At 40.4% G+C, this 13,724-nt stretch overlaps 1 protein-coding gene across 1 annotated transcript in view; it reads left to right on the top strand.

Moving 5' to 3' along the window:
- The window catches only part of LOC149153445 (transcription factor MYB3R-1-like), a 130,768-nt gene that overhangs the window by 39,601 nt on the left and 77,443 nt on the right, over positions 1-13,724 (top strand). Inside the window, exons 4-5 of the mRNA XM_089441539.1 lie at positions 4,873-4,967; positions 5,079-5,182. Of these exons, the coding sequence (XP_089297665.1) occupies positions 4,873-4,967; positions 5,079-5,182 (199 nt within the window). The remainder of the gene's footprint in view (positions 1-4,872; positions 4,968-5,078; positions 5,183-13,724) is intronic.

Here is a 13,724-nt window from a genome sequence, read left to right as displayed (position 1 = left end):
CGGATTCGAACTATGCTTTGGCTGCAGGGATATCACAGTTAATTTAGTGTTGATTCACCTCAATCTGGGCAACGATATACCTGAAAAATGTGCTCAGCACGTCAACCTTTAACCATATTGCTTACTCAGAAAATATCTCAGCGAAAACTTTTTTCAATCTCTGCATGTTGCCTCATGGGTCCTTGAATTATTCTTTCACCTAATTTTTATTGTCATCTTGTCCGAGTTCACACTTCAAATCTTATTTCTTCGTCAACAATCCAAGTTCTGTGATAGCTCCAACAAACAATCCTTGTTCTGTGATAGCTCCAACAAATAATCCGAGCTTTTTTCACTGGTGAATAACTCGAGTCTTGTGATGCTCTGCAACAAGTTCTGCGTTATATATTCTCTTTGTTGGCAAGACACTCTTAATCTGAATTGAAGCACATGTTTTTATATGAGTTTAATGTGAGACGTAACTTTGTGGAGGGGCTGACGTGTAATGAATCCAACGTGGAGCTGAGTTTTGAAGGAGCCGTGATAATAATTTTTGAGTCGACCTTTCAAAAAAAAACTAGAAGAGCCATGATAATAAAGTCGATTGATAATTGTTATTATTTATTATATAAATAATTTCTCTCTTTGGATTTTATTTGGCATGTGGGTTCTTCATTAATTTTTCTTTGGTATGTCTAGGCTATGGGCACTTTCTTTGCTTCTTTAAATATTCACGGGTCTTTGTTTTACAAAAATATGAATTTAGGATTTCATTAGATATGCTAGGGTTTCTAGGTTAGGGCATTAGCTAGGGTTTCATGTAGTCTAGGGTTTTTTTAGGGCTTCAAATGTAGGGATCCTTTGTAGGGTATGCACATAGGATTTAGGGTTTTTGGTAGAGACAAGTATTTTGGATCTAGGGTTAGGGTTTGCCAACAAGGCTAGGGTTTAGTAAAGCTAGGTTTAGGGTTTCATAGTTTTAGGGTTAGGGTAACATAGTCTAGGGTTTGGGTTATATATCACAAGAATATATGCCATCTCCAACAATGCCATGTTGACATCAATGACAACCTTGACTAACACAAACAACAGTAGAATTTCAATAAACAAGTTATCGATAATTTTGGCTTTCAATCTCAATGTTTGAGTGTGAATGTGCTATAATCTTCAATTTGAATGTTTTATCAGATTATTATTCATGCTTATGGTGAACTCTCTCTCTCTTTCTCTCTCTCTCTCTCTATATATATATCATATATATATACTGTCACCATCTCAGCCCTCTGTCCCAGTTGTTCCCTCATTATGGAATCTAGTGTAACATAGATCCATATTTATTTGTTTATTTAGTAAAATTGGAATTTTCTCTTTATTTTTTCAACTGGTTTCCTTATGCTGCCTAGCTTTCAGTTTTGGGGCAAATTAGTTTCAGTCTGGTCAAATGAGTACAGAATTTAGGGAATCATAAGACCCAACGCAACATGATAACCAAATGGAGAAGTTCTTTGTTGAGAGTTAACAGTAGTAGGCCAATGTAGAATTGCAACAAGAAAAAATGAGGATCTAGTGTTAATAAAATTGTTGGAGAATTGTATGAATGCAAGTTACACAACAAGGTCTTCCTGAAGACATTAGATATTTAAAGCATTTTGACATAGATTTGGTGGTCTAAGTTCAAGAAGTTAACGAGCCAAGTGAAAAGAAAAATGAGACATCCTTCTCATTCTTGAGATTCTTTGAGGTTCAAGTCATGAGAGTGATGGATCATTGGATTCCTAATTGCAGGCCCTGTATGCGGTAATAATTGATCACGCGGAGTGCGAGATTGTCAAATTTTATAAGGGACACTGAAAAGGTCATGTATACTAGAATTTGCATTAATCTAGATATGGGAAAACCCCTTGTACCAGGTAATGTTTGTCGACCAATGCAAAAGTCAGTGTTTAGGAGGAAAGATTATGCATGAAATATGAAATATAGTTTTTAACCCACATATGAAGGCTATTCATCGGCCATAGTGTGGATGAACTCCCTTTCGAGTTCTAGAACTGGGAAATGTGATTTCTACAGCTACAAAATGTTATTGGGGAGTATATGGGATTGTCAAAACTTACAAGGGACATCGAAGTGTTCATGCACGCTGTAATTTTAATTGATCTAGATCTGGAAAAATCCCTTCCTAAAAAGTAACTTTTCATTAAAAAGTCACATTTCATTTTCTGGCCCATCTCATGGAACCTGTTTTCACCAAAAATGAGTTGCAGGTGAGCAGTTTAGGAGCAGAAGATTTGTCACCTTTTAAGATACACTGGCTTTGGGTTTGTTTGTTCCAATGCCAGGGGCACCCTTTACAGTGCCTATGATTTATCAATTGGGCCAAAAACAATAAACTTGGGTTGATAAGCAGAGGAAGTTTACGAAGTGTGGGTAACTCATTACTTAGGATGGATCCTTTTAACTAGTATCTGTCATTGGGCCATTTAGTCAGAGGCCAGCTAAATACACTGTATATCTGGAAGTGGAAGCATAAACAGCAAGATTGATAAACAGAAAAGAGAGGAAGATGTGGATCAAGTGCTCAGGTTTCGTTCATTATCCAGGGGCTTAATGAGCAATTACAAGTAACAACAGATGAAAAATCGCAAAGAATCCAACCCTACTACAATCAATTTTGCATCATTATATAGATGCTTTGTCCTCCTAAAGTCTGGCGACTCTGCGCCTTCATGCTGCCAGAGATGAAGATCCATGTGTTCTGCATGGTGTCAATGGTAAGACGCGACATTATTCCCATGGCTATGCCCTTAGAAGTTTTTAATAATAGACCATTGAACTGATGAAAACTAGTATGTAATTATGCATGCACTGTAGTGGATTAGTTAGGTATGCATTCTTCCCCAAATCAAATGAATCTCCACCAGCTTGCACACTGCTGTTCACTTTTTGCATGTATGAATCTGATTGCAAGGATGTACACTCATGCTGTTCTGGCTCTTGTAAATAGGAAACATGAAGTACTTTTGGAGGAATATACTTCTTTTGACAATAATATCATATAAAGGATTGGTATTTTGGATCAAATAATGAAGAGATGCCATTTGGTAGCTATTCAAGGCAAAATGTGCCATGAAGATGTCACTTGTGGCTCACTTGTCAACTTTATTTTGGCCTGCCGTTTCATTTATTGCTGAGTGGTATTCTGGTGGTCCCTGGCATCTGTCAAAATTTCAATCTCCGAAAAGATTTGGAGTTCAGATCTCATCTCTTCTGTTCTGCCGATTTTTAATAGATATTAATGGATTTATATTGGGCAGATGTATGTGTGGATGTGTTATATAAAGAAAGGATTAGGAATGAAAGTGTAGTGCCAATACATGTCTGAATTTATCGTCTCTTTCTGACACACCTATGGCATGTATATAATCATCCATCTTGATCCTTTTTAGCAAAGTTCCATCCCAAATTAAAGCTTAATTGAGGGGCTTTCGCAGTGCAATATATTAGATATCATTTTCAGGATTAAGGAGTTGTGCTTTATCATCAAAGAGCTTTTAAAAACATTAGAAACATTGCTGCTCTTCTTATTTCCCATCTAGTAGATGATGTGATAATCAATTTCAATAATGAATGCCAAAAAACCTTTGATAATTAAATGTTATTTTAGCCTTCCATACAAGGGAATGGATTGATCTGTGACTCTTTGTACTTTATGCTTTTGGTAATGCTTTGCGAGTTTTATGTAGTCAACAATAGTAACAGATTCAATGGTGCTATTTTAATTTGATAGTAAGGTATTTATCTCGTGTGGACTCTGAACAGAGCATCACTGAACGGGTGTTCTTTTCTCCCATTAACAGGGTTGTGATTATGTGTTATGTGGTCAAAGTACTATACATATTGATATAAACAATACTTTTATTCGGTATATGACTAATACACTTAAGTCGAATGTATGATTAATAAATTAGAGCTTCTAGTTGGAGGGAGTTAATTTGACTGTTATTGGCAATTGATTTACTCAAAGCTATAATTTTTCATCTGTCATCTAGTTGCCGATACAGGCATGGACATGCTTTGCTGAAATCCCAATTTTTTATCCACCTGGCACCATTAGAGTTTGTGATTACCTTTCTCTAAAAGAAAGTGCTGAATCGTTTAGAGAAAGCTACAAACTTGGATTGTTCAACCATTTATTTACATGGTAAACATTGCTTTGGAAACATTTTTGTAAGGAGAGTCCTTGGACCTTGGATATCTTGAGAGCTTGCTGCACTGGATGCTGCAAATACCACTCTTCTGTCAAAAGGACAAGGAACTTTTGGAATGTTGAATAAAGAGCTCTCAAGAGCTCTTTGATATCTTGAGAGTTTGCTGCACTGAATGCTTCAAATACCATTCTTCTGGCAAAAGGACAAGAAACTTCTGGAATGTTGAATACTGATTGGTGATTGCAGTCTTAGTGACAAAAGCCATAGTTTATGGCTATTGACATGAGCCACTCTAGTTCTAGCAGCAATGCTCTGCCTGGGAAATTTTATGTGACTATCATCCCTGTGGTAATCTAATGATCCAACAACAGATGGCTTGCCGTACAGATACAAAACAACATTTTAAAATCCTCTGCTGCGTTTCAAATTTCGAACATGACTTGCCATATCTTTGGAACTAAGACCCATAGGCAAGCACTTGATGTTAATTGATAGGAAATTCAGTTATTTTCTTATTTTTTTTTATTTAAGAATGTACAAAGGATTTATAAATGATGTATATATAGATTTTCTCTGGATTAAATAATAAGTTGAGATCCGTTGAGTAAAATGATGAACGGTAGCTCATGGAAGTTTAAATATCAGCCTCTAGTTGGCATTGATATTGGTGCCCTTGTTTCTACAGCTGAATATTTCACAGATCGTACAGATGTACAGTGTTTGCACAGATGGCAAAAGGTTCTTAATCCAGAGCTTGTCAAGGGACCTTGGACAAAAGAGGTATCCTATAGCTGTGTTAAACCTTGGATCAGATGAGACTTGCTTGTGATAGTAGATAGGGATGCTGAGTGTATGCTGACTTCTGCTTCCTTCTCATTTATTGTCTTGCAGGAAGATGAATTGATAGTGGAACTCGTAGGAAAGTATGGCTCAAAAAAATGGTCTGTCATATCACAATCTTTGCCAGGTCGCATTGGTAAACAATGTCGTGAAAGGTACATAAAATTTGTTAAGCTTTGCTGATGTTTGATTGCTTTTTCCGTTGTAAACTAATGGCCCTTTTAAGCATATATTGCATATTTCTGTATTTTAATTCCAGTTTTAGGCATGGAACGGTTATTTCTCCGAGAGGCACTCTCCAACCCAGTGTGGTAGAGATGTTGTAATTTAATGTCCTTTAAACATTTTGACTCTATCAAAATAAAAATAAAAAGTTAAAAACAACCCTATGTTAAAATAAAAATAACTTCAAACTAAAATAATAAAAATAAAAATTCTACGTTATTATTATTATTTTTATTAATTTTTGTTGGGTAGTTAAGGTAAACTTGACTTGGTCAAGTTATCTGTGGTTTTTGAGCTCCAGGTTTATGAGAACCCATGGTATTCATGTGGAATATAGCCTATTTAAAGGGGAAATTAAACCAGCCTAGATCCCTCTTCACTCTGGATCCACTGAGCGCCGAGAGGGATCAAATCTCTTTTCATTTTAAAAGAGGTTTGCATCTCAAGAGATTTGATCATTCTCGGCGCTTGGTAGATCCGGAGTTAAGATGGATCTAGGCTGGTTAGTTATAAAATTATACTTCCCACATTGTTAGATGTATCATGAAATTACTGTTCATTTTCTAGTGTAACTCATCAAAGGCATGATTTTATGTGATTTTGACTTTAATGATTATTCTTTATTGAATTGCGTTTATTCTGTTTATTTGGGCTGTATGTCATCTCGAATTTTTGTTTGAAAAATCATAGCCATTGTAGTTATTTATCTGCTGTCAACTCTACAACTTTATTGTCCAGACTTTATCACAATGCGGCCTAACAAGATGGAAATTTTTCACGTTGGGGTGACAGAAGCATTTTTATTTGGTCATGAAATTGACAACAAAAAATTGTGGAAATTGTAACATTGTATGGTATGTAATTGGTTGACTTGAAAGTCAAAGCGAATTTAAGTGATTGTTCTAGTCTCTGCTTTACATGTTCAATTTTGAGGCTTCATTGTGATACAACTAAACACCATAAACCTATTTGCAAAGTAGCTTACGGATAGAATTATTTTTGATATTGAAAACTGCAAAGCAGGTAAAATTTGAGCAGCCGCTATCAGTAACAGATAGCTCAAACAGAATTTGAGGAAAAGTGATCGACAATTTAGCAAGGGAACTGCCATTCAGTTCTTGAGCTATCTTTCTGGAAATTCCTTGAGATACACCCTGAAGCATAGCTGAAATGTTTCAGTGCCTTTTCAGATTTTTGAAATGCTGTATCAACTGTTTCAGCTGACGTATCATCAGTTTCAGTCAACATTTTAACCATCTTATGGGCAATTACAGCTGGTGCATCGGCTGCTCGAACAAGCATTTTGATCACTAAAATATAAAAACATATAATTAAAAAGAACCTAACTCTAGTTTTTTACAATTAATCCATTAATAAAACTTGCTAGGATTTAAACATGAGTTTTCATCGCAGCAACTGCCTGAAGTTGCTGTTAGACAACAACCCAACAGATGATATGTGTGTGTGTCTATATATGATGTATACCTATACACACGTATGCATATACGTATTTGAACTATCCGACCATATTGTGCCTAGTTTTCTAGAACTTTGTCATATCCATTTCAGACTCTGTTTGTATCTGTATTTGTGTGACAGATTTTGAGTTCACATTTCTTTGGGCTTTGCTCAATGTTCTCTTTAAATCGAATCAAAATCTGTGCATTGTCATTTTTTTAGAATTTCCTTGCATGAATGGGTTTATTATTCAAAGCGATCTCTATAATCCTGTGAATGCTTTGCTATCAAAAAGATAGTTGAATCTGCTTGTTGTATGTATTGGGGTTTAATTTCTCAAGTTCAACTTGAATTTGTGTGCAGCCTTTGAGGTTTCCTCATCTTCTAAAGAGTTTGTTGCAAGGAAATGAATGAAAGCAATCAAAGTATTGTGTAATGTTCTAATATGATGTATTCAAATTTGAAATTTAGCTCGTTTTTGTATTAAAAGGAACAGTAAGGAAAATACTAAATAACTTAACTTAGCACATGAACATTAATCCCTTGGAACATAAGATGAAGATAAAACAAATAAACTGATTGTGATATTCCCACTTAGCAATATTGCTAAGGGGAAATATCAATTTTGCCAATTTTGTCATATTTTGCACTTTCACTTAGGAAAAGTGGGTTGCGGGACCCCACTTGAGTTTTGGAGCTAAGGCAAGAGCCCAACTTAGGAGAAAAGAGAAATCAAATGGTTAGTGGAGGGTGGGGACCACTCCAAGGAGGAAATACACACCCCTCTTGGAAATATGCTTTGCTTGGAGGGAAAGGATGGAGGGTTCAATAGCTGGGCCCCACATGGGAAAATTGGAGGCACAATGAAAAAGTAGGAGGAAGCACTCATTTTGGGCATCTTTGATCATTTGAGCATTCACTTTGACTAGCACGCTTGAGCTGGAAGCCAAGTCTGCATGTGCTGTTGAACACGAGATTTTCAGGTGAGAATATCACCCTCGCTTTGTGGACCTCGAGTGCTAGCCCTAGGAGGGAGTATCCATCATTTTTAGATTGATCCAGGAGCATTGCAGTGTGTTTTTGGAGTGGGTTTAGTAGAGACTGCGTAGGGCCTAATGGCTGGGGGGCCCACATGGGCAAATTGGAGGCACATTGAAAAAATAGGAGGAAGCACTCATTTTGGGCATATTTGATCATTTGAGCATTCACTCTGATTAGCACACTTGGCTGGAAGACGAGATTTTTAGGTGAGAATATCACCATTACTTCGGTGGATCTCGAATGCTAGCCCTAGAAGGGAGTATCCATCATTTTCAGATCGATTCGGGAGCATTGCAATGTGTTTGTGGAGTGGGATCAACAGAGACTGCGTAGGGCCTGCGCAGTTCTATTTCGTGCCACACGTGGGACACAAGGAGGAATAGGAATTTGGGGCTAAGCTTTGTGGATGAGTTATGGGAGGAGAATTGCTGAATATCTCAGCCATTTTGGGGGCACCTTAGCAGCATCATTTACAGGTGGGTCAAAATAAGCAGCAACTGGAGGAGTTAGGGGAAATTGGGATGAAATTCCGAGGTCAACATTTGGCCAATTCCTTCATGGGTTTTTGTGGGTTATTGGAGGAGAGCCCGAGGTTAATTTCCCAGAATTTTTTGAGCACCGGAGGAGGTCCCAACAACCATTGTTTGTAGCCAACAATGTTGATTTCAATAGGACAGCGCAAAGCTTTGTTGGGGATAGCTACACTTGTTCAAGCAGCTGATTTCATCACGTGGGCATTGTTAGCTTGCCTTAGGCAAGCCTAGGTGCATGCATTTTGATCTTATCTTGTACCCAACATTTATATTTATAAAATGGCTCAACTCAGCGCAAATTATGGCATTTTTGCGTGTTTAATGTTGTGTGAATTTGCGTGTGCTTTTTGCTATGTTTGCTTTGTTTATCATTGTAAATTTCCTTTAGGAATATTACATTGATATTGGAGCTCATAGTCTTGGCTTAGCTTGTGGGAGTAGTATCAATCAGTGACACCAAAAGATTAGCAAAACATGACTTACCAGAGGCAGAGGTATAGGAGCAGAGGAAGGCAGTTGGAAATTACCCAAGATCCAGTGATAGTTGAACTGGAGGTTGAAAGGCCAAACATGGGGGATAACGAGGGAGACAAAAGGAGTAAAGAGGAGGAGTTTTCCCAACACCTTTTAAAGGTCGTTCATGATTTATCTAAGGGTATTGAGGAAACGAGGCAACAAACTTGCAGCAATAACAAGGGCAAAGGAACTCAAGGGGAATTCCAATTTGGTGAAGGCTTCGACACTTCTCAACACCACGCAACTCTTGCCCCCCACATACCACTTGTTCCTAGTACACCACCCACATTCTCTATCCCCACATTTTTAGCATCCGGTGTTGGATGGTGGCAAGGGCAAGAGGAGATGTCCATGGGGGGCTATTTTTTGGAGTATCAGTCCTATGGGCCTGACTTTAGAGAGGCTATTACCATCAGGGACTTTTTCTAGTTGAAGGGTAACAATAGGAGCAAGGAATAAGGTGGAGGAAGCTACACACATGGTACCAATTTGCAGCGCAACATGGGGAGATTGGTCCTCTCGACTTTTGATGGCTCATCCAAGAGCTCAGTGAGAGCATGCGTTGAGAAGTTAGATGTCTACTGTCAACTCAATTAGAGGACAGAGGGGGAGGCAATTAAAATTGCCACCTTGCATTTAGAAGGGGAAGCCCATGACTGGTGGTTCCATGGGCTAACCATGATGGGGCATGTTGGAGTTACAACCTATGAGGATTTCACTAGGAAGGTGTTGGAGCATTTTGAGAGGAGAGACCCAGAGGAGCACATTGGGGAGTTGACAAGCCTCAAGCAGACGAGGAGTGTTGAGGCCTACATTTCTGAGATTCTGAGATTGTCAGTGATGGTGCCTGATTTATCAGAGGCCAGGAGGGTTTTCATGTTCATAGAGGAGCTAGCAGAGCCACCGAGGGGATTGGTGAAGTCCAACAGGCCCACCACCTTGCAGGACACAGTTGAGAGAGCGTGGGACTTGTAGAATGCTCTACCCAGGGCTGGAGCGCAAGTACCATCCAGGCAGGGGTTCCAGCAGAGGGGGAGAGACATTAAGGCTCCACCATCGAGAGCCAACCAGGGGCATGGACAGTTGGATGAGGAGACCTAGAGAGACCTCCGGAGGAGGAAGCTATGCTTCACTTGTTAGGAATCGTGGGAAACATGCCATAGATGTACAACGGGCAAGGCCCACTATATTGAGGTCTTCTGTGGCAGTGACCAGGAGGACAATGTAGAGTTGGAGGCAAGTGGAGATGATAGCGTGGCACATGTGGAGAGGGGACCATCACCACCACCACCACCACCACTGAGGGAGTCCCTTTCGAACCAACAGGAGGGGTCCTTGCGTCCTTACGCGGGGTACCCAAGTTTTTGACATTGAGGATTAGAGGCATAGTGTAGGGACAACGTGTCTCAGTTTTGGTGAACAGTGGGGCCACCCACAACTTCATCGATGCACAAATGGTGCAGAGGAAAGGGATCACGATTGAGGAGTTTGAGGGGTTCTTGGTCCTTGTGCTGGGGGACAAGACCATGCAGTGCACACGATATGTTCTCGCTCTGACAATGGCCATGGGGAACTATTCAATGATAGCGCGACACACGTGGAGAGGGGACCATCACCACCACCACCACCACCGGGGGAGTCCCTTTCGAATCAACAAGAGGGGTCCTTGCGTCCTTACGCGGGGTACCCAAGTTTTTGACATTGAGGATCAGAGGCACAGTGTAGGGACTACGTGTCTCAGTATTGGTGGACAGTGAGGCCACTCACAACTTCATCAATGCACAAATGGTGCAGAGGAAAGGAATCACGATTGAGGAGTTTGAGGGGTTCTCAGTCCTTGTATCGGGGGACAGGACCATGCAGTGTACACGATATGTTCCCGCTCTGACAATGGCCATGGGGAACTATTCAATGGTAGACCATTTCTTCATGGTGGATGTAGTGAACACCAATGTGGTGATGGGTGTCCATTGGCTCTATTCTCTTGGTCGAGTCACTACTAATTGGGGGAAGTTGAAGATGGAGTTTATAGGGTCGGATGGTAACTTGGTTGTTCTTAGGGGCATGCACTCTCAGTTTCAGCACACTGGATGGAGGCTAACTTGAGGCACGATGACACTGGGTGGGCTATGGAGTTGAGGATTTCTGAGGTTGGGAGTCAACCCAAGCTACCACCCCCTGACATACAGACCATTTTGGACAGGTACCCGATAGTGTTTTGGACATACCACCAGGGAAGCCACTTGAATGGGGGTTTGAGCACACGATTGAGTTCGAGCCTGGGGTACAGGTCATTATTATCACACCCTATAGACATCCCAAGGCTTACAGGGATGAGATTGAGGGGGCCATTCATGAGTTGCTGGCACTTGGGCATATTAGGCCTAACACTTGCCCCTTCGCTTCATCAATTGTCCTAGTGAAGAAGAAGGATGGGACACTACACATGTGCATAGACTACCAGACACTCAACAAGAAGACCTTGAAGAACCGCTACCCCATTCCACACATAGATGAGCTGAGAGGAGCCTAGTTCTTCTCTAAGATATACTTGCGTTCGGGGTATCACCAAATCAGAGTGAGGGAGTAGGACATCCCCAAGATGACCTTCAAGTGCTACTATGGGCACTTAGAGTTCCTAGTTTTATGCCTTTCGAGATAACCATCACACCTGCCACCTTTTTGTCCTGCATGAGCCACGTGTTCTGTGGGCTGTTGTGGAGATTAGTGTTGGTGTTTTTTGATGACATTCTGATTTATAGTTGGACCTGGGAGGAGCACTTGTAACACTTGGAGGTGGTGTTGCACATTTTAGAGCATGAGTTCTATGCCAAGTTGTCCAAGTGTGAATTCAGATTGACAAAGATGCTCTATATAGGGTATATTATTTGGGAGGATGGTTTGAGAGTGCACCGATGGAGCACAAGAGGCTTTTGAGCGCCTCAAACATGTGATGAGCAACAACACAATGTTGGCACTCCCAGATTTCACGAAACCTTTGTGCTTGAGTGCGATGCATCAGGGGAGGGAGTAGGAGCTGTCCTTATGCAGGGGGCACCCAATAGCTTTTGCGAGTCGGAAGCTACTTCCCCATGAGCAACTATACTCCATATACGACAAAGAGATGCTAGCCATCATGCATGTGCTGGCCAAGTTTAGACAATACTTGGTGGGCAACAAGTTCCGGGTGAAAATAGATCATAATAGCCTCAGATTCTTTTTGGAGCAGAAGCAGCTGCAAGAGAGGCAACAAAAGTGGGTGAGCGAGATTTAGGCGTATGACTTTGACATTGAGTATGTTAAGGGTCGACACAATGTGGTAGCCAGTGTTCCACGAGGTTGTTTCCCCCCACCTGGGGGTCGTGTTTCCTAGCTCCCTCGCGCTTTGGGGACTTAGGGACGACTGGGGGTCGTTTCCCTATGCTCCCAAAAAGCAAGATACATGAGGAAACTCAGAAGGGGCTGTTTCCTCTAATTTCGAGGTTGAATCCTCAAAAGGGGATCATCTGGGGTTGTTTGGGGTCATTTCCTTAGACAAAATTCAATATTTTGTTAATGAAACAATTTTTTTTAAAGACACCCGAGTATTTGAAGGGACCAACAACACGATGGGATGCTGATCCAAAGGATGATGCCCAGGTAGATATGGAGAAGAGCCTTGATGAGACACATATGGGGTTGGTTGGTGTGCCACTTAGCATGTTTGAGAATGCAAGTGATTCTGATTCATATGGTGATATGGTTGATCCTGATTTATTCATGCAGCAGCTGGATGCAGAGACTAGCGTGGCATTACCTTGAACAATTGTGCTCATTTATCTTTTGATATGTTCTCATGTTATTAACTTCTTTGCTTTTTTGTTTTAGACTTCAGTTTGTTTTCAATCTTGATATATGAATCATGATATATTAGACTTGAGTTTTGAGTCTTGACTCTTGATGTATCATTTAAATCTTTAAACATTTATAATTTTATTTTCATTGTACATTGTTAGTAACTTAGTAGTTACATAGTACATTGTACAGTTACAAAGTTACATGTATGATGTATGATTGTATGATATCATGCTTTTCGTTTTAAATCTGTTTCAGTTATATGATTCATCGATTTATCATTTATCCTTCATGATGTAAGTGTTATATTATATATATTATATAATGATAAAGACAATTACATTATAAATATTAAAATTTCAATGATATATATTTTATATTTATAATTTTTTAAGACCTCGACGTCCCCCCACATTTCCTAAAAATTGCTGGGTAGTTTTGCATGGGATGCTCATGCATATTCCCGCTCCCTTGCCTCCTTGTCCCGGAAACTTGGTGGTAGCGGATGCTCTGTCTAGGAGGCCATCCTTTATTTCACTGATGAGCATGGTGTCGGACTGGAAGGCACAACTGCTAGTGGAGTAATTCAAGGAGTGATTTGCATGTGAGGTCTTGGTTGGTACAGTTATGGATGACTGGTACAAGGTGATGGACGAGGTGATCTACTACATGGACCGGATCTATTGAGTGCCCAACTCCCATTTGAGGGAGAAGATTATGCAGGCTGCCCACGAATCACCGTTAGCTGGGCATTAGGGGTTCATCAAAACTTATAGGACTATGAGGGAGCGTTTTGCAAGGAGGGGCCTTAAGGATGATGTTCTGAGGCACATTCAGGAGTGTGATACATGCCAAAGGAACAAGGGTGAATAGACTCACCCTTCTGGGTTGTTACAACCTCTTCCTATCCCTAAGGGGAAATGGGAGAGTATCTCGATGGATTTTATCACCGGGTTGCGTACAGTCCAAGGCAAGGACTGCATGTACGTGGTAGTAGACATATTGACAAAATTTGCCCACTTCTTTGTTTTTTAGGGAGGTGTTTCGGCTTCATGGTCTTGCGAAGACCATTGTCAGTGACCGGGACAAC

The sequence above is a fragment of the Pinus tabuliformis genome, chromosome 9, assembly GCF_031772625.1.
Source record: "Pinus tabuliformis cultivar Carrire ecotype Pingquan chromosome 9, CPIR1, whole genome shotgun sequence".
In the NCBI taxonomy this organism is placed as follows: Eukaryota; Viridiplantae; Streptophyta; class Pinopsida; order Pinales; family Pinaceae; genus Pinus; species Pinus tabuliformis.
The sequence above is the reverse complement of the archived record's forward strand: the minus strand, read 5'-3'. Positions and strand labels throughout refer to the sequence as shown.